The following is a 27,196-nucleotide window of genomic DNA, read 5'->3' as shown; positions in this document are numbered from 1 at the left end:
TTCTCTGTTGTTTTTAAGAGACTGCTCAATTTGTATTCCTTATGCTGCTCCCATGCCAGGGAGTGAGCCTTATCACTCGCTTACAGCAGCTGAAAGCCTTGGGCTGGTGGCTTACCCGTAAAACATCACCATCTAAGCTGTACGAACCACAGTCCTTGCTTTCAGTGAAGCAAGACAGCTGTCAACACCAATTTACCTTCCAGAGAGCACCCCAAAACAGACCCATGAATACTGAGGGACTTGGACTTGTTAACTGATAACAGGCTTTCTAACTAATAAGAAATAGCTTCCAATTTGTGACAGCGTCAAGACACCGTAAGACTGTGGCTAACAAGCTCTGCTGCTAGAAGCTTTCCCCTTCATTAATACAGGCGCTGATACGTTTTTCAAGATGCCTGCCCCACTTCTTGCTACATTTTTGTGAAGCTTGATTTCACTGTGCGCACACGTACATCCATCCAGTCTCCCACAGCTGAGCTCCCACAGCTTTCCCAAGAGGACAATGAGAGAAGAAACATCCTGTGGCCCACTGCAAAGAAGAAACTACTGAATGCTTTCGGGCCCATTTTGGAGTGCAAAAGACTGGAAACCAGGTTCCCTTTGTACTTGGCTCAGAAATTGTCTCCTCCTTTTATATCCATATTGTCCTGATGTTTGCAGTGGTGCCATTGTTATAAAGAACTTACTTTTACACTTCAAGCTACCAAATAAAGTAATGTTTTCAGGAAACAGCACACCAAATCTTTAAGAAAAATTAAAATAAAATAAATTGTTAATTTTTTTCCATGAAGTTTTTCTGCCTGAAGCCAGTGGTTGCAGGAGCAGTGGAAGCAGCTGAGCCTGGTTCTGCTGACTTGCTCTCTATCCCACTCTCTACCTCCATCTCTTCTGCCACGTTCTCCTTCGGCCTTGCCCAACCCCAAGCCACCAGCTCCCCACACACGTCCCTTGCGCTGCCAATACTCTGGCCTCTTCCCATGCTCAGCTAGCAATTAGGCTGAGGGGAAGCACGCGAGCACACGAAGCTGTAGTTAATTCTGATCCACACACACAGTGGCATGCCCACTCCCACGCTAACTGGTATATTGGTGGCTAAACAGAACAGGCAACTGCTGAATTTACATTATAGTGCCTCCCACAATGAAGTTAGTAATTTGTATCCTCCTAATCTAGCTCCAACTTCCGCAAAAAAAATGTAGAAAGTGATTCTTAGTTCCGAGATCTCTGTCCATCTGTAAAGGTTGGCCCAAATTGGCTCAGATGATGTCAGGGGTCTGGGAAGGAGTGTTGCATGTGCCTTGTCTCGTCCAAAGAGTGGAGAGAAAGAAAAAGGAGAAGTGTCTAAAAATGAGAAGTGTCTCAGAACACCACTTTCGAACCAATGATTCATACTTTGAAGCAAAAATCCAATGACATTTCTGTGAATTTGCTAATCATTTGCTGCTTGTGCAACATTTGCAGGACTGTTACTTAACCTCCACAGGAACGCTGAAGTCGAAGTCATACGCCTTGTTAAGTTGTGGCAACACTGAAAGTTTGCAAAAGTTCTGCCATAAGAGATACAAAGGTATACGTATAGGACCATGTGTCCAGAGCAGTTCACCAAATGATCTCTACTCACAGGAAAGATCGTAAGTTTAAAGCATGGAGAGTGCCAAATTGAAAACCTATAACCTTCTAACACCATTAGCTCATGTTGCTGAACTACGCCCATGAAGACAAACAGAGTCTTGTAAATACCCACAAGGGTGAAAGTCCATTTGTATCACATCCGTATGAACATTTCTTCCCAATCAATTTCTCATCTCAGGAAAGGTGTTATCAACACGTTAACCTTGCAGGACACATCAAGCCTTCAGTTTCATTCCACTAATGCTGCAGTGACACCTACACTGTGCATCTCTAAAATGCACTCTGTAGACTAGAGAGGTGGGATGCCAACATGACCATATCACTCAACATGCCCATTTTACACAAAGATGTTTCCTTAAATTATGTTGTTTGCTTGTATTTTCTGCCTGAAGAACAGGAGAGCCCAGAGGCCCCAAATGCAGCCAGGACTCCACTGTGCTTGGCGGCTCCCAGGGTGGAAGACGGCCACTGCCTTGCAGAGCTGACAGGTTAATAAAGACAAAATGCAACAAGTAGATTTAGCAAGAATGAACAATGGAAGTGAAAGAGCAGAGGCAGCAATAACATTTTGCAGATTTAAAAGTAGGTCAGTCAAGCCCAGAATTAAGTAGTTTTGTTGTGTTTTGATATTAAAAAAATATTTATGGTTCAAAGGGTCTAGTGAATATCTATATGGCCATATTCTGTGAGCAGTTTCCCTTCTGCACCACAGCAGATGCAGCTCTCAAGAAGGGCCTGTAAAGTTTCACAGTCCAGTGCAGGGGACATTTCATGCAATGGTAGAGAAGAAAAGAAAGTGCAGAGCTGCTTGCAGAAATAATGGATGAAAGTGCAGGAGGTGGGAAAATGCACAGGAGAGAACAGATCAGCAAGACTTTAGGCCCTGTGATCATTTTAAGAGGACAGTTTTGCTTCTTAGGAGCAATGCTTCAAACTGGTTAATTTTTAAACAATGCCAAGTCTCCTCTATTAGGGAGAAAAAAGGACAGTGGAGAAAACACCGAAGGCAAAATCAGAGTGGTAAGAGAACGAAGCTAAAATCCTTAGCAGCTTAGAAGTTAAGCGTGACAGCACAATAATATGCCCTGAGATCCAGCTGTTGCTGTCTAAGAACAAAGAAATGAGTTTTCTGTTCTTACGAGCATGAAGCTCTTTTCTTAGGGGAACAAGTACAATCATTTTGCTGTTACCCAATGCTACAACACCGACTGACAAATTAATGGTGCAGCTCTCCTAACTACAAAGAGCAGATAAAGTGATTCCGAGTGTTACATCCTTAGCTACATTAACTCAGCTTCCCAACAGGCACTTGCCACAAGGCATCAACTCTGCGTTCAAATGTAAAGTTTCACATTGGTAACTGAGCAGGGAAGCAAGCGGGATTTTATCAGAATGCCAGTTTCGGTATCTGCAGTACCCAGAGAATAAAGAAAGCAAGACAAACTGAACAGTCCCTGCCATGCAGTGAAGGGAGGCTGAGGGTGTAGAGTTACAGTGACATTTATAAACACAGTGGTCTCAGAAAGGGAAGTCTAAAAAACAGCTCTGGAACAGTCACATATAACCACAGCGATAACTGAAAGATGCTGAGCTTGATAACAGGCTCAGCAGCTGAAAGGAAAATTGAGGAACCGAATAGAAGCTTTTGGGTGACAACCCAGTGGTTAGCTATACAACAGCACCATTCCCAAAGGATTAAGAGGAATGTATATCATGTGGGGCTCTGCATGCCCTAGTAAAATATTGATTATCTGCTAGCAGGAGGCACTGCATTTAAACTCAGTTACTCTTCTGCAGTGAGAGAGAATAAACATGCCTCTTGCAAACTGTTCAGTGACAATGTAATCTGTTCCAGGCAATGATTTCACACCCACCATTCAAAGCTTCAGACACAGCTGTACTCAGACAATACAACTTCAAGGGGATATTACCGTAAAATGAACGAGCCATTTTGTGCCTATGCCAAGAAAAACAGCAAAGTCCTGTTTGAATCCACTAACTTCTAGTGCTCATGGTCATTGAAGGCTGGGGTGCTTCCTGAAAAAAAGGTACGGACCAGCAGCCTCCAACCAAGCCCAGGGCTCTCTCTTTAAAATGGAAACTCTGTCCTGCGGTCAAAAGCTTATTCTCTTAAACACTGTCTGCCATTGTAACCCATTCAAGTGGATGCTCAGCTTCAGCCTTTACAAAAAAGGTTCTAGGAAGCCTGTATTTTCTACTGACAGTCTAAAACATGCCTAAAAGGGGAATTAATGTCCTGTTCTAATTGCACTTAATAGTGCAAAAATATCTTCCCTCTAATATTACTAGGCTGTTTCCTAAGGAACTGAGAGTTATGCAGACTTGTTATGAAAGCTTCTACGTTCCAACAAGTTTTGTGAAAAAATTACAGCTAGATGGAGAGAAACCCATACCAGCTGCCATCCCTGGAAAGTCTGTAGCCACCTGGCTGTCATGTACCAGCCGATCCAGACAACTTAGAACCAACTGGAGGTAGGACACGTGCTGCCTTCTGTCCAGCCAGAGTCAAGTGCAAGGGAAGAGAGCTGAGGGCACAGAGGAGAAATGTACAGGGCAAAGCAAGGAGGCTACCTATAAGCCTGCTCATCATAGCTATAGGACAGGGACCTGGGATTACTGCAGAAGGGGAATAGGATGTAAAGCAAGGGAAGCAGGCTTCCTTGCTCACAGAACAACATTTTTGTATCGCAGCAATGGCTGGCATCCCCCATCAAGCTTCCTCCTGCCAAGCACCACGTATGCAGAGTCTTTGCATCAAGCCTGCAAAACTTTGAACTGAGAAGAAAGATCAACCCCTTATATTTTCACAGGTCTTCAAACTCCAATGAAAGATAAAAAAATCTCTCTATAACATCACCTTTCCTAAAGCTAAAGATGTAAATATACACTGAGATAATTTTAAGAAAGAAACATGACCTGCAATCACTTGCTCAAACAATATGAATACGCTCCAAGAACTGGTCATTAATCTAAGCAGATGCCTATAATGACAGAAGCTAGAGTGACCTAAATAGCACTCATAATGGAAACCTGAAGTATTTTCAACATTGTCTTTTCTAAAATAAGGTTCTAAATCTGGACTTCCCAACTGGGTCAAGCCTACCACAACGTTTTTGTCTGAAAATATACAGAAAAGGAACAAAGTCATATTTAAGGAGAGGTATTTAGGTTAATATACTTTTCCACTCATCATTGTAAATAAGGACAGAAAAACTATTTGAAATAGGTTACTGCAGCCTTAAAAATTTTAAAACTTGTTTAAGCTGCTTTTAACAAACTTTACTGAGTCTGTAGAAATAATTGTATCACTCAGCTGTACATAGTCCGCCTCAATTCATACCATGGATTACAATAACAATGCTGTAATGACTGATGCACACAGATTTCTGGCTCTATATCCAACCTTTGAAAAGACACTGGAATTGTGATCATATAAAAGACAGTGGGCACCTAATGAACACCAGCTACAAACAGATCTGTCCAACAAGCCAAACAGAAAAGGAACAGCAATTGCTAACCCACACATTAGTTACTGACCTGACCTTTCTCTACTCACATACCTTGCACCCATTGAAATGTTTAAGTGTTTTGAACATCAGACTTTTCATGTCTACTGCAAGGTAGGCTTTCAATAACTACCAGCACACCTTTCTACCACTGTAACAAATTAACTTCATTCTAAGAAACAAACACACTCCCCCAACCCTTTAAATTTGACAATCTCTTGATTGTCCTGACAATCTCTTCTAAAAAAGCTTGGTAAGTAATGGGCATTTTTGGCCTGCATATGTTGATTTAAATTTCCATTTGATTATGGGGTAGAAAATCTCATAAATTTTAAGTGTTGTAAGCTGAAAAAAGATCCATAAATGCAAAAAAGGAAGATGGGCGTGTAAGAGACCAGTGCTGCATACACTTCTAAATGACTCTCTCCTCACCCAGCATAAGGTGAGCTTTGACATCTACTAATGAAACGACACATTGATTCCAGTACTGAACGCTCTCCTGCCATTGATCTGGACACTGTGCTCATTTCCTTCATCTCCTCCTGTTATTCCAAGGCAATTAAAACAACCACCTAGACATAGGCAAGATAGAAAGTAGCATCAACTCCAATGCCCAACAGCATATTATCTGCTGAATCACAGACATGGCGATAAAATCTAAACAGTGGCACCGTTAAAACTGTGACATTTATCACGTTGTGCTGTCTATCTTTAAACACAGTATTTGTTGAAGCTCCTAAAATTAGAAGGGAACACACTGCAAATACCATGGTAACTACTTGGCATAGTAAATCAAGGTCCTTAAGGCTCCCACACAGACTTACTGCTATTGTGACTAGAGTTATCCAAATGGCACCTAAGCATACTTACTACTTACCAAGCAGTAATGTTACCTTGGATTAAACTAAGAATAAAGCCAAGGGCTTACTCACTCAAAATAGCAGCAAGATTTTTCTGACGTTAATGAGTAGCTCAAAACTACTTTTAAAATAATTTTGTTTGTACTGTGCATTGTAAAGACAAAGCTGGACTGATATAAGCCTGATTTTAAAACACAAACAAATCTCAGTTTGCAGAGAGAGCTCCCCCCAAGCAGTTTAGGAAAAAACAGGGAAGAAAAAAAAGGAAAGGGAGAGAGGGGACAAGGGAAGAGCTTACACATTAAAGGAAATAAAGATGTTTGAGGTTGAATTAGATGATCCAGAATCTTCAGAAAACACTTGCTTGCTGGATTTCATGTCTCCATTTTGTTTTCTAACATGTTCAATGATAAATTGAGGGTACTGTTTACTTATTCAATAAAAGCAGGATGGAATAATACATTCTTCAGCCTTCTGAGAGTAGTTGATATCTAAAGCATTGTGCCTCCAGCCTTTGCTTTCAATTCAGACATGAATATATTGCTCATCTTGAAAGCAGATAATCCCTAGAGTTATTGTTACATTGCTTTTCCAGAATTAAAAAGGGAGACTGGTAGTGTCACAGACAAGTGACAGACAACTAACTACCTTTAACCGTTGTTGGTCAAATACCAATAGCAGGTCACAGCAATAGGTCACAAGAAGTTTGCTTAGTCTTTTATACAAACTTTACTCTTTCATATTACAAAGAATTTTGAAAGTATGTCTATTAGCCAAGAACAAAAGTTGCTGAGTTAAAGATTTTCCTTTCTCTTTAGCTTTCTCTAGAAACATCAATATAAAATTGTTCACAGAGCAAACAATTTATATATACACAAGTAAGACAGATGAAATGGACAGGTGTGCACTACGTACACTGTTAAAGACATCAACCCTCCAGATACACACACACACAACACTGAGCGGAAATGAAACCATCGTACATTACAGGTGGTGTGGGAATGAATACTGACAGAGAAGACAGCTGTCGAAGCACATATCGTACAAACAGGCAAAATGGGGCTGAGAGTCCTTGTAAGAGCACTTACAAGTAAAACTTCTCTTCCCAAACAGGGTTGAGATTCCCAAAAATCGTTTTTGTCCTCTTCTTTGTTTTACCCACTTGAACAGTTACGTATGGATCGCTGGACCCAGTCTTGTCTTTGGCCTGCAGACCCTGAGCACACACCACTGGAAGGAAAAGAGAAGGGTTACCACCACCATGCAATAAGACAATGTGTCCACACACCACATGAAGCAGCAGCTCAGAACAGCCAGAGAAACAAGAATATCACTCATGAGAGCTTTTCTGATGAGCCTAAGCTCATGATGCACTACAGTGCCTGGGGTGGGAGTATCTCCACCTGCTACCTGTACACTGAGCAGAAAGAGACATAGGACAGAGAAGCCCTTCCTCTCCATTCTCTCTAGCTTCACACCAACTCTCTCTTACCTTAGGCTCCCAAGTGAGGCCAAGAGAACGCATGCCTCCCTCACTCACCCGTGATCGTGATCTTTGCTGACCATTTTGAGGTGCCGTCAAGCACACTCTGCTTCACAGTCTTCATCTGCTGAGCATGTGTCAATTTGCTCTCACAGAACACATCCCTGATCAAGTCAAAGATCTCTGGTTTGTTCCGCTCCCGGATTTTCATGCGATCCTTCATGGCCATGATAAAATTCTGGGTTCGGTCTTCAGCTCCATGCTTCGAGCTCTTCTCCGCTGCTCCTGTGCATCAGAAAGTACACAATGCTCATCAGAAACAGACAAACACAAAGTCATGTTTCACTGAATCTGGACAGCAGGATGAAAGCCATGAGTTACTCTCCACATAATGGCTCTTGCTATTGACTTTTACAGTCAGACCCCCACATTTCAACATACACACAAGAGAATCTGGACCACTTAGAGCTGGGAGGATATAATGGAAGGGGGGCGCCCAGACTCCTCTATAACCTGGGACCAGGTTGCTCTCCTGACAACAGCCTTGAGTTCAATACCCTTGCAGCTGAGGAAGACCCAGAAATTAGGTTCTTACTCGTAACAGCAGATATCATCATGCCCTCTCCTCTCATCACGTTGCTTTGAATAAATAAACCCCTGCTTGGGCAAGTGCTAAGAAGAGGACATAAGACCTCCATTAGAAATAGCATCTATGAGCTTGTCTCAGTGCTGCACCTCTGCACCAGGGAAGAGCAGAAGTTCAGACAGGCCAACATGGTCAGCACTTCCTACCAATGTGTGCCACAGAACTCCCCTTTCAACACAGAGTCACTGCACAATCTATGTCCCATTCTTTTGCCAGGAACCACCCTGTTTGGATCAGGCATCAAGCTGGAGGCATCCAAAGTGCCTTTCTGGATCCCACTCTATTTTATCAGTTTGTAAGGAGACAACTCAAATAATCCATTCTTAGAACTGCATAGGCATAGTAACTATAACAAATACCTATAAAGCAGCAAATTCAGTAGTTAAAAACTTGGGCCATCATAACTATGGGGCACCAGTACAGTATCTAGCAGCTGGAATCACAAGAGCCAGGCTTAGGGGTTTGTACTACATTGGTATTTAACTGTAACTGGAAAAAGAGAGTCCTCTGGCCACTTGCATACCTCTTACAAAATTTAAAAGTTCATATAATTATGAGATAAAAATGCTCCCACAACCAACTACTCCCTATTCAATTTTGACAGTCATGTTTGCCATCAAAATTCAGCCACTGACTACTGCATCAGATGTGAGGTATGCGTTAATGAAAGCAGTGACATGAGCTGATAGGGCAGACAAACCAGTGTGTGAAATGAAAAGCAGGAACCCAAGACAGCACATAGTCTCTCTACATGCAGTTTGCAGTGATTTCAAGTTATGATCTTAAATCAGATTAAGTTAAACCAGTACAAAAGTCCTGTGAACACATTAAATCATATTTCTGTTTAGGTTAATATGCTTTTGCTTGGTTTTTTTTTTTTTTCTGGGATAGTTTAATTAAAGTAAGCTTTGTCCTAGAAAAATGATCTTAATCCAGGTGTTCACCAAATATTAAATTACCTTAAAAATACGCATTAAAGCAGGTGCAAGTGTGTGCAAGGGGAGCCATCAATCACAAAGATACATAAAACTGTTTTCTTCTGGAAGAAGTGGGCAAATGTGATATCTGGAGCATCTTTCATATAAGGCATTACAGTTTTGCATATGAAACAGTTTCAGCAGGCAGTGACCAAATATGAATAAAGTTCTATGAATAAACACACACATAAAGGACCCCCAGCAGTACAACATAACAGGCAACCTTGTTAGCAGGCTTGACAGGGTGCCCAGTGACTAACGCTGCCTGAAGACATCCTTTTCTAGGGCCTTCAATCTAACACCTTTCACCATTATTAAATTCACTTCAACAAAGAAGCAAAACTCAGTTATAACTTCCACCATACAAACCAAAAAGAATGAAAACACAGTTTGGAACAGGCTGTGACCACTGAAGTTTCAGGAGTTCATTAAGGACACCGCATACCAAGGCACGCTATTAAAGATCTGCGTATAAAACAAGCCACAACTCTGCATTACCTGGTAATTATTCTTTTCATTTTACTTGCTAGAGGCTTGATGTTCAGTATTTCATTTAGTACAATAAAATGTATCTGCCCCAGAGTTTCCCATTGTTGGCTTAAGATGAAATGAAATCAAAACACTAGAATTAATTACGCAGTCCGTGCCGTCTCTACTCACCGGTGATGAAGAACTAGCACCACCCAAAGTGATGCCTTGTACCAGGCAATCATCCAGCTGTAGACCCAACATTTATTACAGGAATATGAAACCGAAATGATACCAGGGGCTACACTTTGAACTTCAGATAAGAAATGCTATTCAGCTTTAACAGAACTAGGTTTTCTGGGGGTGAAGGTGGACTCTAGGCAGTATATGCGGAGCTGCAGAAACTTACTGGGAAATCGGGAAAGGCCAAACCAAACTATTTGCCTTTCCTAGCTGGAATTCTGAAATCTGTAGTGATCCAAAGAAACCAACCCTGACCTTTCTGACTTTAAGGAAATTAAGAACCAAATTCAAACATTAAGAGTTCACATTGCACATGAGTGGAGTGCTCTATTTCAGAACCATGTTCTAAATAAATTACTAGCCAGGCAGCTTGCAAATATACATGTTTCACTGTTCATCACTGAGATGGGACAAAAGTTATCACAGTTCTGGGGTGGCATGGTCTGCATCACTGCCTTAATGCAAACACTCCAGGAGCATCAAATGATGCTTTAGAACACAAACTTGGACAAATGGAGGAATTCTAGTTAAAAACATGTTTAACATCCCCACCACCTCCAGAGACCTTGCGTAGTGCATTTATCCCTCTGCAAAGCTAACAGCAGTCCAGGGCATCCTGGGTTGCAGGATGTGCAAGCCATGTGTCGTGGTTTAAACCCAGCCGGCAACTAAGCACCATGCAGCCGCTCACTCACTCCCCCCAAGCAGGAGGGGGGAGAATCGGAAGGGTAAACTTGTGGGCTGAGAAAACTTGTGGGCTGAGATAAGAACAATTTAAGAAATGAAATAAAATAAAGTATAATAATAATAACAACAACAACAACAGCAGCAGTAATTTGTAATGAAAAAGAAAACAACAAAAGGGAGGCAGGGGAACAAAACCCAGGAAAAACAAGTGATGCAACCGCTCACCACCTGCCAACTGATGCCCAGCCAGTCCCCGAGCAGCGATTGCTGCTCCCCAGCCAACTCCCCCCAGTTTCTACACTGAGCATGACGTCGTATGGTATGGAATAGCCCTTTGGCCAGCTTGGGTCAGCTGTCCTGGCTGTGCCCCCTCCCAGCTTCTTGCGCACCCGGCAGAGCATGGGAAGCTGAAAAGTCCTTGACTTAGTATAAGCACTGCTTAGCAACAACTAAAACATCAGTGTATTGTCACATTATTCTCATGCTAAATCCAAAACACAGCACTATACCAGCTACTAGCAGGAAAACTAACTCTATCCCAGCCAAAACCAGGACAGCATGTCACAGAGACACCGAGAGCACCCTCTCTTTTGTCACCTCTAAGGCTTGGCTCTGCTTCCTGACTTTCTGATGAAACTCCCCCACTTCATCCATGCTGCTCCCCAACTCTGCCCAGATAACTTGCCCAAGTAAGAAGGCTCCATCATTCCTTCCCTGGGAAAGGGCTCTCTCTCTCTCTGCAGAGGTTGCACCTGAACTGTAGTGCAAAAGCCAGAATCAGACAGACACCTTATTTAATAATAGAGATTAATGAAGAACAGACAAACCCCCTGTCTCAACAACACACTCTTTATTTTAACACCTGCTTGTTGGTACAAAACCACCAGAGTTTCCAAAATAACTATTGGGGGACTAATTACCTATAAAGTATGTGAAAACCCCAAAGCATGTCACTATACTGGATAGCAGAGGGTGCTTTTCCTGCTGTTGGACTTGGATTGTATTTATTCAGCTGCAAAAAGAAGGTTTTGACCTGTGATTCAGCTTTTCAAGTAGTCCTGTAAACGGCAATAGAAAGGCATGGGAATATGTAAGTACCACGTACAGTATCATACAAATGGTACTGGACTTTCCTTCTCTCTTCCTCTCTAGGGCTGAATTATGAGTCAATTTATCACTGAAAACAGAAAGCAAATATGTCTGTATTGGGAATTGTATTGATACAGCTATTAGTAAACCACCACTGCTGTTATCTTATGCTTTAACAGGAAAAAGTCAAGAAAGCAACACTGGCAGGATAGAAGACAGCTGTTCAGTAGGCGGATAATGCTTAGAAATTATGTATTCCTGAAACTTAAAATAGATATTCAAGTTTCAAATAAAGGTATCCTTCCTCCTTCTGTGCAAATATTTTCCTACATAGGATTCTGGGAGCAAACAAGTGTTCATCACCATGGTGTCTAATCATCATTCAACCCAGAAGCCAAGATGATTATCACAAGAGTGACTTAATCAGTCTCACTAAGAGTCCACTCACTGAGCCGGTCTCTGGACTGCAGCCTCTGAATTCAGAATGCAACATGCAGAAGTTTCTCATCCAAAAAGCAACAAACATACCTGACTTCCAGTCCTGAGTCAAAAAACACTGAACAACTACAGAGGTGAACCAAGACCCCAGGAGCCAAAACAGTACCAAAAGCAGGGCATTCAGTAATGCAACCCTGATAGCTCGTGTGAAGTTCTCCAAGGTTTGTTGCTCCAGCACACCATAAAGAAGCACTAATAAAGACCTATGGCTAATCACACTCACAACACAGATTTCATGCTCAACAGTAGTTTGAAGCTTCAGATGTCATTTCCTCATTGTCAAGAGATCCAGAGGACCAAATTCTGTTATCCCAGGGCAATTTCTTTTCTCCGGTTTAAATGTAATCTACCAAGGACTAGATCAGCATCACTACAAAAAAACCCCAAGACACTCTTGCAGAAGTGGATTACTCTATGGCTTTTAAATGCTAGCCCAGAACTGCATGGGCCCTTTTCACTAGGATCTTGCTCGCATAATGTCCTTCCCTTCCACCCTCTTCATAATTCTGCCTACTCCTCTGCATCCGTTCCTTGGTATCCTACACATCCATCCTCAGCTTTACTCCTCCTTTGATACCAACATTGCCTAACCCATTGTATTTTAGTTAGTACTACACCAGTGCTCAGGGCAAGAAACAAAAGCTCTCTTTTTCCAAAAGCTTTGTATGCTACGAGGATTTTAAGGAACATCCCTCCATCCATTTTCAGCCAAGTAAGAAAGGAAGTGTACCCATGCAGCAGAGATTTCAAGTACTTCCAAGAATAGCAGAAGGCTAAAAAGAGAGCATCTTCCCTTGAGCAAGTATTTATGAGCTTATGATAAAAAGGTAAGTGCCTCATCGTCAGAATAATATCTTCTAAGTACCTACAATAGAGAAACATCCTCTCAGAGAAACAACCTGGTGCCAACAGAGCCATAAACCAGATGGCTGCAGTACACATGCCACAACTGATTCCAGTTTACTGCACTTCAGACGTTGCCAATTCATGGAACAGCCCTGCTGAACTGGTCTGCAAATGGATTTTCCTTCAAATTGCAACAAAGCATTGCTGAATTTGAGTATGTCATCACTGCAGTCCCACACATTTGTTGACTGTAACAGCTACTCAGTTTCTTAAAAATATAGCAGGTAAGAAAAACATCCTCAGCAGAGATAACCAAACAATTCTAACAGACTTGGGGAAAGAGAACCTTTTATTTCCCACAGAAAGGCACTGAAGGATAGAAGATGGATAAAAAGCACATTCTGATTCTAAAGAATAAAACCCCAGGTGCCCACCCAAAATTTCAAGGCATAGACAATGGAACTGTATTTGTGACCAGCCTGATAATTCATTTTACTCCAATGCAACATTTTCTGGAAGACTTACATGGACTGAAGCAAAGATATATCCTGAGGCATGGAGGTATAATCAATAGAATTGTATTTGTTACCAGCCTGAAAATTCATTTTACTCCAATGTAACATTTTCTGGAAGCCTTAAATAGACCTAAGTGCAGATATGTCCTGAGAGTGTTTGGGTTTGTTTGTTTGGTTTTTTTTACCAACAGCAACAATAAAGCTTCTGTTAGGAAGAAAACCCTCCTGAGTTCAGTATACAAGAAAGTTCAGTCTTGAATTTATTGGATCTCTAAACTGTTGTTTGTCCCCCAGAAACCCCGTTTCTCATTCCTCGAGCACAGCCTATGTTCTTCAAATATATATAAAAATTAATTTAATTTTTCCATTTTCTTCTGGCCATGTGGGTTTGAGTTAGAAGGATTTTAGCATGAACATGCCAAAGCAAAGAACACAGTTGCATGAAAAAGCCTTTTAATAGATTTCTAGTATTGATAACATTTGTTTTCCCAATCCAGCAGCACATCCCCATATTGGCCTCACCATCTTCTCAATCTCTCAGCACTGTCTTTCCTCTGCCTCCTCTGTCTTTTAATTACACAATTGTCATCTTCAGTTTCCTTTACATCTCTACCCCAGATAATGACACCCACCACACTCACACTAAGAACCCTAACAGACCTCTGGCTCACAGTCTCTGTACCTTCCCTGTTCTGATGCTGGGCATCTTTCACATAACTCAGTGAGTAAAGTGTTTGTTTGGGTTTTACCTTTATACAGGCTTCACAAGTTTTGAGCCCAGTGTACTCTCAGTTGTTTCCTCTGTTTCTTTAACTCTGCATGCTGAAGTATCTTGTGTTTACATTTTGAAAGGAAATGTGCAAAGCAAACATCTGCAATCCCGTGAATAAAATAACAAGTTCTTATTTAATGCTTTGCCATATATGAAAAGTAGACTCGTTTCCAGTTGTTGCTTCTATTCCATAGAAAAGTGCAGAGTATTGCCATCATCACATCCCACAGCCCATTGCATAAGCTTATTTAATTCCAACCAGAGATTAGAAAACCTGCCCCCATGGTTATTCTTCAGAGGCTGTTCCAGAGACTTCCTGTTCTCATCACTGAAGTTGTCCTCTACTTCCACCCGTAATTTTCTTACAGCAAATTTGTTCAATTTTTTCTTTTGTAAACAGTAAGCTTAAACAGACCATCTTCCTCCCTGCTGCTTATCTCCCTCTTCCCCAACATAGTTCAGGCATAAGCATGTTCAAACAAGGATTAAACCAATTCACAGAGCTATCACTGCCAGCTATTAAACACAGCATCTACTGCTCAGAAAAGCTTTAAGCCATGGCTAGCTGCAAGAGTAAACCAGAGCCACAGGAGCTCTACATGCACGTCTTACACCGCTGCCTTGGGCTCCACAGCATCCCTTTAGAAACATTCTACTGGGACAGACCTAGTATGGCTATTTTTACTTTTTTGAAACAGCATCGTTCCTGCTCTTCTCCTGTCCCACACTGCCAAACCTCTCTTTTGAAAGCTTAACAAAGTCATAACATCCTCTCTTGAGACTCTCTCATATTTTCCCCATTACCATTGAACTCTCTCCAGCACCCATCTGAAGTCTCCTTTCTTGAACATGGATAGCCACAGCTGTCCTCTGCAGGAATATATTTCCTTTTCGTCATTAGCTGCTTCTTAAATTTAGTTTTTCTTCCATTGTTTTCAACTACATGACCTCTGCTCTGTACAACAGCTTTGTGCCTGTTTTCTCGCTGCTCCTGGTGCGAGCCCAATTTTCCTCTGCTCTCCATAGCATTTTTCCCATACTGAGATATCACAACTCCATTGCAACATTATAACATCTTGGACATGCACCTGAATCAAGCCTGGATGTGCATATCAGCAGCTTTTCATCTCAAATACTGAAAATCACCAGTCAGTAGAGGGTTCTGGTGAACTCCAGAAACACAAAGTTAATCTGAGTCTGACTGACCCTCTACATCAGGTTTTGACAGAAAACTAAGTTATGGATTAACTACATTCTCGTGAACCAACTGCAACACAGCAGCTCTTTGCTTAGTCACAAAATGGTTGCAACAAAGCCAAGGCATCAATGATGTAATTGCTCCAATGCTATAAACTGTAAAGATTACCTTGCAACCCTCAAAGACAAATCTAGGAACACTAAGCAACTGAAGAGGAACAGAGATGTTTCACCAGTATCAGCTGTGTCTGACAAATAAGCCATTGCAAATAGCTGCAGTACTAACTATGACTTATTTAAAACTCTGCACATACCAAAAATACAAGCATAAACAAAGTCCATTTGGGGTCTCAAGATAAGCCATAAGAAAAACAAATGACCTATGATTCACTGATATCCCTTGCTGGATCATCCAGTCTGGCTTTTCCAAACAACTAGAGCCTGAGGCAGATACAAGATTTGACTCTCTATATTCATATAATTGCTGACATGGATTTGCAATAAGTCTGTTTATACTTCACAAACTTTTCTGATTCCTTAGACTTAGTCCCTCAAGCTGGAATGCCAAGAAAATCAAGAGTGAACAGAAACAGCCCCACCTTCCTACTCAAGATTTAACACATATGGCAGAAATTTCTATTCCATTTAGACTAAGATATTTTGCTCTCAAGCAGGAACATAAATTTGAGACCAAATCAAGAAACTGTTTTACAAGCAAATAAAAATAACCTGACCAAGCCAGATGCCCAAATTAATACTTTTTCTCTTTTTTTTTCCCTTTAATCAAATTCCTTCTAAACTTCTCCGTTGTTTGTGTAAAGTCTCATTTATTCTGCAAAGTCAAACTGCTTTGAAGAGCTCTTCTCTGAAGAGCGGGCTTAGTTTTTGAACATTGCAGAAAAAAACAAAATAACTAGAAATGCTAGTAGGAAGATGAAATACTGCCCATAGACTCAAACACCTTCTATCTGACCCATCATCTGTGCTGGCTCAGCCCCAGGTCTCTAAAGCGATTCAGCCATGAGACCCTACTGTTAAAAAGACAAAAAGCCTTGCCAATCTGCACTTGGTACAGAGAATCCAAGCTACGACCATGGACTCTATCCCCTAAGCAGGAACCCTGTGCTGCTCTGAAGAGCTTACAGTAAAACAGGCTGATGGTTAAAACAAGCAACCTGACTGGGATACCAGGGCAGGAGGGACAGAACAAAAGTCAGAATATCCAGCCTAGTACCCTATTCACCCAGCCCACTGCCCCTCTTCCATGCAGGATATATTAGCAAATACACCACCTGAGCCGACACTGAGAGACATTAAACGTTACATGGCTTAAAACCAAACAGATGTGAAAGAGTCAAGAATTAAACCTTCTTTTAAAGGACATCAAGCACCATGTTGCAAAGAAGTTCTGCGTCAGTGGAGCTGGCTGTGTCCACAGGGAGACGGGTGTATGTTTAGTTCAAAGGCACCTTTTCAGAAAATACGCAGTCATTTTAATAAATGCAGCTTCACTGATCACTGGGGTATCACCTATACATTTAGGAAAGCTCTGGTAACACTTTTGGAACAGCCGCACTCCACTGGCCGCTACTCACTCTGTAAGCAGTCAGCGTTGAGCAAGTCTTGGCACTTCTCATGGCACTTGACTCCACATTCACCGCAGCGCATTCCCTGCCGTGCAATACCCCACAGCAGCCCCTCACATTCATAGCAGTAGGTAGGAGTTGTGGCTGTCCACACTTCGAAGTTGTGCGGGGTTGTACAAGAGATGGGGTAAATTAAGGCTTGCAAGGTCTTCTTATAGACATGAGATTTCTGAAAGGCAAGAGCACACGTAAACCACATCCAGGAAGGTGACTGAACCTATTTTTGCGGGTTAACACATGAGTTTTAAGGGAAAAGGCATGAGCAGTGCAATAAATCTACACATTTGAGGTAGCCAAATTTATCAATCTTTTACAAGCAGCAGCAGAGGACACCCTTCCAAAAATGTTTCTCCAGGCATTTAAAAAAGTGGAGGAGATGGAAGAAAAGAATTAAGGTTTGTGGATGAGGGATATCTTGCATAAAGCAAGTTTCACACGCTGTCCCCCATGGTAGATAGCACAGAAGGAAATGGTAAGATTACATTTTTCAGGATCATATTGACACATTAAATGTTATTTTTTACATGTTTGGTTTCTTAAAACAAATGATACAAGAAGCTTTGCATCTATATTTTTAGACATCTGTGAAGCTGGCTCTGCATCCCAGAGAGCCAAATTCCCTTAATTTGCTTACTAAAAGTTAACAGCAACCAAGCAACCCTCCCACTTACCAGCTCTTCATCTTTGAGAGATGTTCTAGTGGCCATTGCTGAGGTAATTCCGGCTTTCCGGGACTGAACCAGTGACTAAGAAGGAACAAAGTTTGTTATTCACCACCAATATTCAGAAATGCACTGGCACTACATGCCCAGAGATGTGACCAAGGGGACTCTGTCACCCCAGACACCAAACCAGCAGTCTATTACATTCAAGTTGGTTTCTTAAATGATAGCTCACATCTCAGAAGAGTCAAATGCATACTCTGAAAGGTCTCCAACTACTTTCCATCTGCCCACAACCAGTCTCACTCTGGTAAATTTTTATTTGTTTCTCTGGTAAGAACTATCAATGAAACCTGGGTTCACATCTCCACTTCTACCTTCTGGTAGCAATGGTAATTTTGCTATTGCCTAAGGTCACTACGTGGGACTCACTCTTCTATGACTAACTTTATTCATAGCCAAAAGGAGATTATTTCATCAGTTTTACAACATACACAACACCCCCAAATGTGACAGTGAAAGGGTTACAAATAAACAGGTTAAAAAAAGAACAGACTGGGTTGGGAGCACAGGTTTGAATGTGCTGGTGTATCACATTCATTGGCCATCACTGAATACAATGAACAGCATTTTCCTCTAAAAACCACCTCCTTCGCATCATGCCAACACTAAGTTCTGCAGCCTTGGACAGCACAGGGCAGTGCCATTGCAGCAATTCACACTGGCATACAAAGGATTTCTTCAGCAAGGCATTCCAGTTAGATGAAGGCAGAGATGGAAATTAAAGCTAGCAACATCTGCTTTGAAACCATCAAACCCTATCAGAAACCTCCATTTATGCTCTGATTTATCCTGTTTGAAGACAGACTGAAAAAGTTCATTTCATCAGTGATGGAGCAGGACAGAGTGCTGGATATGCATGCACTGCAATACTGCAGGTTCAAAATAAAAAGCAAAAAAGTGGAGGGAAAACAAGGTGAAATAACTTTTGTTTCTGGTGAAGACTTGGTGGATAGTCTTTAGCTCCACTTACCATGGCCTGTGGAGAGAGAGAATGAAAGCATACAAAGGAAGTAACACAAGTTAATGCAATTATTGTGAAGATTTAAGATACAAGCAGTTAGTAAGATACATATTAAGCTTTGCATGCACAAGCTGGCAGAGAGAATTGCATACATTTTTTCATAAGAATTACAGGATATGAAACTTTGGTCTTTCAGCTGTTACAGCATTTCTCCCAAGTATGGAATCGCTACGTGTACTGAACACAGCCAACAGAAAACCATTTGTCCCGCAGAAGCCTTATTTCATCATATCACACAACCATATGAAACTTGTCCTCATTACTTGCCTGGTTCTTGTGCTTCCTCAGTGCAGAATCCTACTGGCAATATTGCAAATTACTTTAAAAATCCAAGCACATATGCTCGTTTATCTATTCTCTGAAATTCTAACCTTCTGGTAGGTTGCCAAACCTCACATGGACATTATAACTTTCCCCAAAGTATGTGATTTTTAGGAAAACATTTAAAAATAATGCAGGCCTAAATATAATAAAATATTCTGTGTAGAATAAAAAGAACACGAAAAATATCTTAATTCTGCCAAATAAATGAAACTGTCTACAAAACCGTAGCTCATTCTCACTGAGATTTTTGCAAGCACAACTCCTAACCCCTTCCTGTAAGAATTAATTTAACTAAACAGGAAACCTTCAACTTCTTGAAGTGACAATGGATGTCACCATATGCCAAAAAGTAAAGCTTGCACTAACGGCTGTGTGGCAGAAGAAAAAATCTCTTACCAGATCACTGACAAGTGGAATTGGCTTTTTTTTGCGTAGATCGGGCATGCTATCAATGCCATAGAGACCACCTGCAGGCCTGGAAATTCAGAAGAGGGAAAAAAAAAAAAAGATTAAAAATCTTACCCAGCAGTGAGAGACAGTAAAGATATGACCAAAAAACTTCCTTAAAACATCAGTCTCCTTGCTAATATCATAGTCACTGAGAACAGGAAGAATCAGTTCACTGCAAATATAACTTAATAATAAACCAAATTTGTTAACACACTGAAAAAAGGTCATTTTCCCATTCCGAGTTCTGAGGTCTGAGCTAGCTCAGCATAGGCTGGGCATGTGCTTGCAGAGCACCCAGTGCTTCAGAGTCACTGCTGCCAGCACGGTGGGTGAAAGCAGCCTTATCCCCACTGCTTCTGTGCTGCACAGATTTGGGAAAAATACTTACCCAACGGCAGAACCAGAGCTCCGTGGCAGTAATTCGCTTGTGGCTTAGTCGGTGGTAACTGAGCCACATGCCTCTGCTTTCAGAAGTACCTTTTGTTCCTTAGGGAGAGCTCAGTTTATAGTTTACTATTGGCATTGAGCGTCATGGCAGGAAAGACTTTGGAAACTTGAAAACATCCTGTCTCCAGTCTTTCTCCATCCCCGTTCTTTCCATTTAATTAATTCAGGGTTGGGGGGGTGAGAAGGGGGATGCTTTACTGAAGGAAGCAAAATCAGCCAGAAGACTATACTTAAGAAAGTGTAAAGTTAACGCTAAAAATGATTAAGTGTTTATCTTCTTCACACGCAACAATCCAGACGTTCCTGCCCGGTGTCAGTGGTTGGGAGGAGCACGTCAAAGTGTATCAGCCTAGGGGCAGGACACTTCTACCCATCATCTGATTCTAGGATAGAACATACTTAATCCTGGCCCTCGAGGTCCATTTAATTATTGGGAAAAACCTCACATCTGAGGAGAAAGGAGATTATTTCTATAAAAGGGACCATTCACGGTGCTCAGCGTTTCAAGCCATGCAGACCTCTACACACAAGAGCTGCCATTCACTAGTGGAAGTTGCGATGGAGCAAAAGGGCCATTACCCCAGCACTCGGAGCCTGCCGAAATAAAACACTATAACTGCTTCCTTCCTGATGAGACCAGCCTGGATAATTGTATCTGGATTCTGCTGTTCACTGGTAACACTACATGGATGTAAGCCTGTGCTTGAAGGTCTGTTAATTCCGCTTCAGGGCCCACAGTAAATCAACTGTATTCATCTGTAAGGCCTTAAGATAATGCTTTTTGCTAAGGTTGAAACCGAGCACACATTTCTCTGCTGTTGCGCCGTCGTATCCGCCCCAAACTGAAGAATAGACCTGCGACGTTACTCCCTTCCTGCAATGAACACCCAGCTGCCAGCCAAAACCCAGAAAACCCACAGCCCCTCTCAGTGTCTCACTCAACTTCCCCATCTCCACGTCGCTCTCATGCCGTCCTAACACTAAGAATATGGTCCCAAGGCCTTTTTCTTGGCTACAGAGACTGAAAAGGAACCTTCTGCCTCTCTATCCTTAGCCATTCATTTTTCACCCCATACCATGCTGGCTTAGACCTTTTTGCAGTTGCGTGATAAACCGGCTGGCACTTTTAACCTGTGTATTTTGCTGATTTGGTACACCACACCCAGCTGAAATGCTTTAGGACACCACAGCTACAGGAAAGAGGAGTATGGGTCAAACTGTTCTTATTGCAGTAGAAGACACACGTGGAGCTACCCTTTAAAACAATCTAGGAAACCAAATTGCCACTACAAATTTGCACATGCCATGAAAATTGGGAGGCTGGTAAGTGACAAGAGGCAACCCGCACCCCTTGGCAAGCAGGACCTACTCAAATCCCCTTTCAATAGAGCCAGAAGTCAAAAAAACATCCAGGAAACAACAAATAATGACCAAATCTATGTTATAGCAGCCCATGCTCTAGGACAGACAAGGGTGTCATGGCACAGCCTAGCACAAGGCTGTGTCAAAGAGGGAAACAGTCTATTATATACAGAAACATGCCATAGCACTGTAATGGTAAAATTGACTTTTTTGACGGGGCGTAGGAGGGTGACATGTCCGAGCCAGGGCTGAGTTGACAGCTGCTGCTGGCTGAACAAGCCTGGTGGGAAGGTGAGCAGTCACGTGTAACTGCGCGAACTGCGTCAGCTCTGCAAGCAGCATGAGTCACATTTGCACCGCAGCACCGTGCACAGCTCTCTGTGCTCCTACACGATGAACACGAGCCACCCACAGTCAGCTGCGACAACTAGACCTCACAGCTGGGAACGGAAGACAAACTCGGACATGAGAAAGGTGGAGATTTACAGCAGTTAATTAAAACTATTGGAATCTTTGGCCAAGAAGGAGAATAGTTTTCCCATGCTGGAAATCCTTACGGTGAGGCTACATGGTGTTTTTACTAGAGGCTACACTCATTTCCAACAGAGAATTCCAGAAAAACTTTTTGCCCAACTTACACTGCAATAATCCCTTCTGGTTTATTACACAAAAATCTGACCCACATCAAGAAATAAGAAATATCTGCATAAAGTGTTTATACTGTCAGAACTAAGAACAGGCTTGCTGGGATGAAATACAGAATATCACCTGCTACCCTAATGTTACAAACCCTTTCTGATACTAGTGATACTGTTTTGGAGTAAAATAGGTGCCATAGAAGACTACCCAGATGACGCCAAGAATTCCAACATTATTTAAATCACAATACAGCTTATTGGTAAGTTTTGAGTCAAAGACTTGTGTCAAATCACTTGAATTATGAAAGCATATGCAAAATAGAAACGGAGAGTCTGTAAGCTGAAAAGATTCAACAAAATGGTCACAAGTAAAAATCCAGAGTCAATGCTCCTGCTAAAAATCAGTGGCACAGCCTGGAATTTACACTTCTTTTCTACACAATTTCCAATGATTATTTTTTTTTCTAATTCAATTGAAAGGGAACTGTGATCCTCTGACATTTCCCAGGAAAGAAAAAACATTAAAATTGCATGTTTTATAAATTCAAGATAAGCCTAAACAAGTTATTGTGCTTGAGAAACATGGCTAGTTACAACCTGGTTTGTTGCAAAATATTTATGATAGATTGAGGTTTATGATAGAACAGTTGTAAGCCAGACTGACAGAGAACAAGACTATTTGAAAGGTGCTTGTATTCGCCACTGAAGAGAGGTATTCTAGTACCTAGACAGTTATACACTCAGATGACCTGCTTTTAGCTTGTTAATACTAAAAAAAAAAAAAAAAAAAATCAGCAACAATTCTTAATTTTCAAAATTATTCAGCTTGTGCTTTCAGCTACTTCAGTCTCTTTATTCAAGCACATCTCTACTTCGCTTAACAAAATTACAGTGTTTGCGCAGACAGAAGTACTGACAGTGCCTCCAATACGCACACTGTAGCTTTATATGTAATAGGGTATCTCTCCTCTGCAATGCATGTAATATTTATAGCATTATTATAGAGTGCTGTATTGAGGACTGAATAGCATTTCTGTATGAGAAGATGATTTGCACTAATAAATAAAATATATAGATATGAGATATTACACCCAGAGACTGGTCCATAATACCAACTGTACTTTTTTTTGAAGCTATCTATTCAAAGCCAGTGATTACAGACAGGGAGCTACTGTTCCATTATGCAAAAAGTGAAAATAGCTTGAAGCATCTATTAATCTTTTAATACAAGCTTTATCACACAGATGCTTCCATTAAATCTTGAAAATGTAAGCAAGCAAAGATGGTTTGCAATGACAGAAGATGATTACTTCCTTCAAACAACACCACTACTCTAATCTTTGTATGAAAGAATAATAGAAGAACTCCAAACATAAGTGCTTTAATATACTTTATGGCTAATAAGCCACAACTGGCCAATGGTGGAATTAAAGGTTCACCACTCACAACCACTGTTTCTGGAAATCTCTTGCATGTGGGGATACAGTGAATAAGCCAAACTTTTGTCAAAACTACATTAGCCAGACTGTTTTGTTATATGTCACATAGAAAGGGGAAAATTAAAGACTAAAGCAAACATTGCCTTGAATTGACAAAACACATTTTTAAGTATTTCAGGACTGTAGGTGTATTCATCTTTCAGGCTGGGAAATCATTTTGTGTGCGTGAACCAATAAACTCAATACATTGTCTCCTTGTTAAAGCAGGAGAAGGTGCTGTTTATAGTTATAATAAATCACTGTCTTCTGCTCCTGCTAATTGCCAGTTCTCCAGCAGCCTGCTCACCGAAGCCCCGGGCTCCTTAGGAAAGCAGGGAGTTGCTAGGCAGCTCCAGGCATCTGCAGGTGTGGAGGATGCTTTGTGGGAATACCAACATCGCAGAACAATGACTCCAAAAGCAGAAAGCCGTATAATGAAGCCTCCAATTTAACTTTGCTTTTTATTAGGGAAGCTTCGTTCAGTAGTATGAGAATTAACTTATGTGTGTAGCAAGCCAACCTCTTGCTGAGATTTCAGGGCAAATCTGCTGCTATGTCAGCTCCTAATGAGTGCACCACCACCAAACCATATCGCCCTAATCACATACAAGGCACATAACCTAGCAACTTGTAAAATGTGTCATTGTCTTTTTTTTCCAGAGAGGATTCTAGGGAAGCTACCATGCTGACACCTATTATGCAGAGTGTCATGCTGAAATTACACACAATCAGAATTTGTCTGCTTCATTTGCTGCGAGTAGTGTGTTGCGGAGAGAACGCACAGCCTCTCACTCTCACCTGTGCAAAAAAGGCATGATGATCACTGCTTTAAAAATGACAAACTGCAACAACTTCCAGAGTTACTGCAGTTTTGACTACTACAATGACCATAGAAGTAATTGCAAGGTCAGAAGACTTCCCCAAAGCTACTTTTTTCTTCTAAGAGCAAAAGACACAGCAATCTTTCTGAGCTAGTCTTTCCCTTCCCTGGTGCCATCAATGACTGACTCAGGAAAAAGGATTTCATCCAGACCACTCTGTGGTGCTCAGTAAGGATTATTTAATACTGCTGCCATAAGCACTTGCCGCCATCACATTGCAGATTACATACTGCAACTATAAACTTGTTCTTAACCACAGATCTCCTGAAGAGCTGCACAGCCCACCTCCAGCTGTTGAAGAGGAGACTCTGAAATGTAGCAGCAGCATGGCCCTAAGTGACGCATGGCCACTTGATTATTTCTGACAACAGCCATTAAAAACATCAGAAGTGCTGCTTTTACTTAGGTTGAACTGCAGACCTCAAAGTACACTGTAATTATAAACAAAGGGAAACAAGGTCTTAAAATACCACTTACCCTCCTTTGAGCCAGGGTGGTTTTGATGGATCAGCCTCATCTTGACCCTTAAACGGGGGAAGGGAAAAAAACCAATTAGTTTCCAAAAACACCAGAGGAAGTATTCAGATTATATTCTGAGGAAAGGATAACAGACCACACTGCATGCAGGCAAATGCATACAGAAACTTACTCAAGCACCTCCAATGACCAACATGTCAGGACAAGTCATACAGACACAGACAGGCTATGCAATTTCATTGAACACCTAGAGCCAGGACCAGAAGAGCCTGTTCAGTGCACCTCCTCTTTCAAAAGGCAGTCTCGAAGACCAAGTCTTTTTTTTTTTTTTCCCAACCCAACAAAAGCATGAGTTATTGGAGAGCTCCTGTTACTACAGGTCACCACTTACATGAACATGGTCATAATGAGGATGCTAAAAATTAAAAGCACCTGTATGAAATCCACAAATGAGTGATCAACATGAAACTTTGTACAAACACTTGTGAGCTTTGTTCATGCTCAATGCAAAGGCTCTTTAGCCCCCTAAGCAGGCAGGTCCCACCCTTGCAGCTCCACCCATTCATATGCAAGTATTTAATTTCCAACAGATGTCAAACAAGGGCCATCACTTGCAAGATGATTGCAGGTGAACTGGGATCTCCCAGTATGATGGAAACCACCACAGACTGCAATACGAGGATTCATATTCATTAATTAAAACCATGTTCTTATGTTTGTATTAGGAGTGTATTTATAGAGCGATGTTTTGCTTCTTTGAAAATCTTCAGTGGACTGATTAGAGCTGAGGAGTGTTTAAACACTTGCAACGTACCTGGCAGAAACAGAAAAGTTTTTAGATAAGGGGAAAATGGTTTACCTATAACTGGAATCCTCTTTGTTCCAGCTTAACAGTTCATACATTCTCCTGCACTCCTTGAAAGAAAAGCTAGTTTCAAACAGGAGTAAGCAAGACACACTGCTAATAGCTAACACTCCAACCTCAGATAATCATGTTTGCCAAGAGTATAAAGAGGCTGTAACTTGCAGACACTGGAAAACAAAGTATTTCCAGCCATGGGACTTGCAACCTAAGAATCATGACAAAGTAAAGGAGTATCTGTAAGAAAACTGGAGCTTATTTCATGCAAGATAAAAGAACAGAGCCCCAAAAGAAAGATTCTTCTTTTCTTTTGTCCTGTGCTTTGGATGAGCTGTGCAACCTCAGGTTGTTCACGGGTGACACACAAGGTCTCCTAAGAAGATCAGAAATAACCAAGGAAACCAGGTTTCTACTTGAGGTCTCAACTTGTACAGCAGCAAAAGTCCAAATTTTTGTTATTCCTACAACTCCAGGGCTAGGCAGATCTGAAGGCTACATAATTTTTATTATTTTATTTTTAAACAGGCATGAAGAGCATGACATTATCCATAATTGAATGGACACTCCAGCTTTTCTGCGTGATCCCACAGGCCTGCAGAACAGGCAGGAGCTCAGACCCACGGTCCAGCACAGGTGCACATTTCCTCCACAGCCGGAGCAGCACACCAGGCTCCAGGCTCCTGCAGGAAGGATCATGTTCTACACATCTCTGCTCTCAGCCTGAAACCTGCATTTCCTCCAGAGGGATCTGAATCAACTGCTGGTCAAGAGAGAAGATTTCGTGAAGCAAATGCAACCAGATCCTTCAGAGCACCCAAGGCAGGACATCCCTACCTTTGCCTTTGAACACCTGGAAGAGCTGTGGCTAGAAAGCAATCCTAAAATGGAACAATGTTTTATACTGGACCGAGCTTGGCACCGCTTGGTTCAGCTGTACTCAATGACAAAGAATGACAAACACAAACGTGGGAACATTTACTGGCAAAAGGAATTAGTGTAAAAGGGTTTTCAATCAGTTTATCTGAGAAACTCTAAATATAAGCAACCAATATTTGAGACATTAGCAGACCACAAATAGCATGGGCAATACCGCAGCCTGGAGACCACAAGAGCATCAAGAACTCTGTTGGGGAAAAAGATCCAGGGAAAGCTGTTATCTAACTGAGCAATAACCATTTCCTGCAGGCAACCACAAGTCAACAGAAAACGGCCGGGAGTATGGACGCAGGGAAGGGCAGAAAGTGTGATCAAGAAACAAACCTCCATCATCTCCCAGATTTTGAGACATGCCACGTCAAAATTGCCGACAGTCCAGATAAGCTGTACTTCTGCTCATTTATTTTAATTACTTTTGCCAAGCCTTTTAGACATGCAAATAAAAAGAAAACAAGAGAAGAGAAAGAGCTTCTCTAGGGTCAAGATTAAAAATCGTCTTGGTACAACAG

At 41.5% G+C, this 27,196-nt stretch overlaps 2 protein-coding genes across 2 annotated transcripts in view; one reads left to right on the top strand and one right to left on the bottom strand.

The window, feature by feature from the left end:
• Positions 1–27,196, top strand: part of PIGO (phosphatidylinositol glycan anchor biosynthesis class O) — a 500,143-nt gene that overhangs the window by 262,162 nt on the left and 210,785 nt on the right. The gene's annotated exons all lie outside the window — the stretch shown is intronic.
• Positions 1–27,196, bottom strand: part of UNC13B (unc-13 homolog B) — a 221,834-nt gene that overhangs the window by 69,200 nt on the left and 125,438 nt on the right. Inside the window, exons 12-17 of the mRNA XM_075488247.1 lie at positions 24,890–24,936; positions 19,553–19,631; positions 17,758–17,832; positions 17,036–17,255; positions 7,560–7,787; positions 7,108–7,249 (exon numbers count right to left, since the gene is read on the bottom strand). Of these exons, the coding sequence (XP_075344362.1) occupies positions 7,108–7,249; positions 7,560–7,787; positions 17,036–17,255; positions 17,758–17,832; positions 19,553–19,631; positions 24,890–24,936 (791 nt within the window). The remainder of the gene's footprint in view (positions 1–7,107; positions 7,250–7,559; positions 7,788–17,035; positions 17,256–17,757; positions 17,833–19,552; positions 19,632–24,889; positions 24,937–27,196) is intronic.

This window comes from Mycteria americana, chromosome Z (assembly GCF_035582795.1).
Source record: "Mycteria americana isolate JAX WOST 10 ecotype Jacksonville Zoo and Gardens chromosome Z, USCA_MyAme_1.0, whole genome shotgun sequence".
Lineage (NCBI taxonomy): Eukaryota > Metazoa > Chordata > Aves > Ciconiiformes > Ciconiidae > Mycteria > Mycteria americana.
The sequence above is the reverse complement of the archived record's forward strand: the minus strand, read 5'-3'. Positions and strand labels throughout refer to the sequence as shown.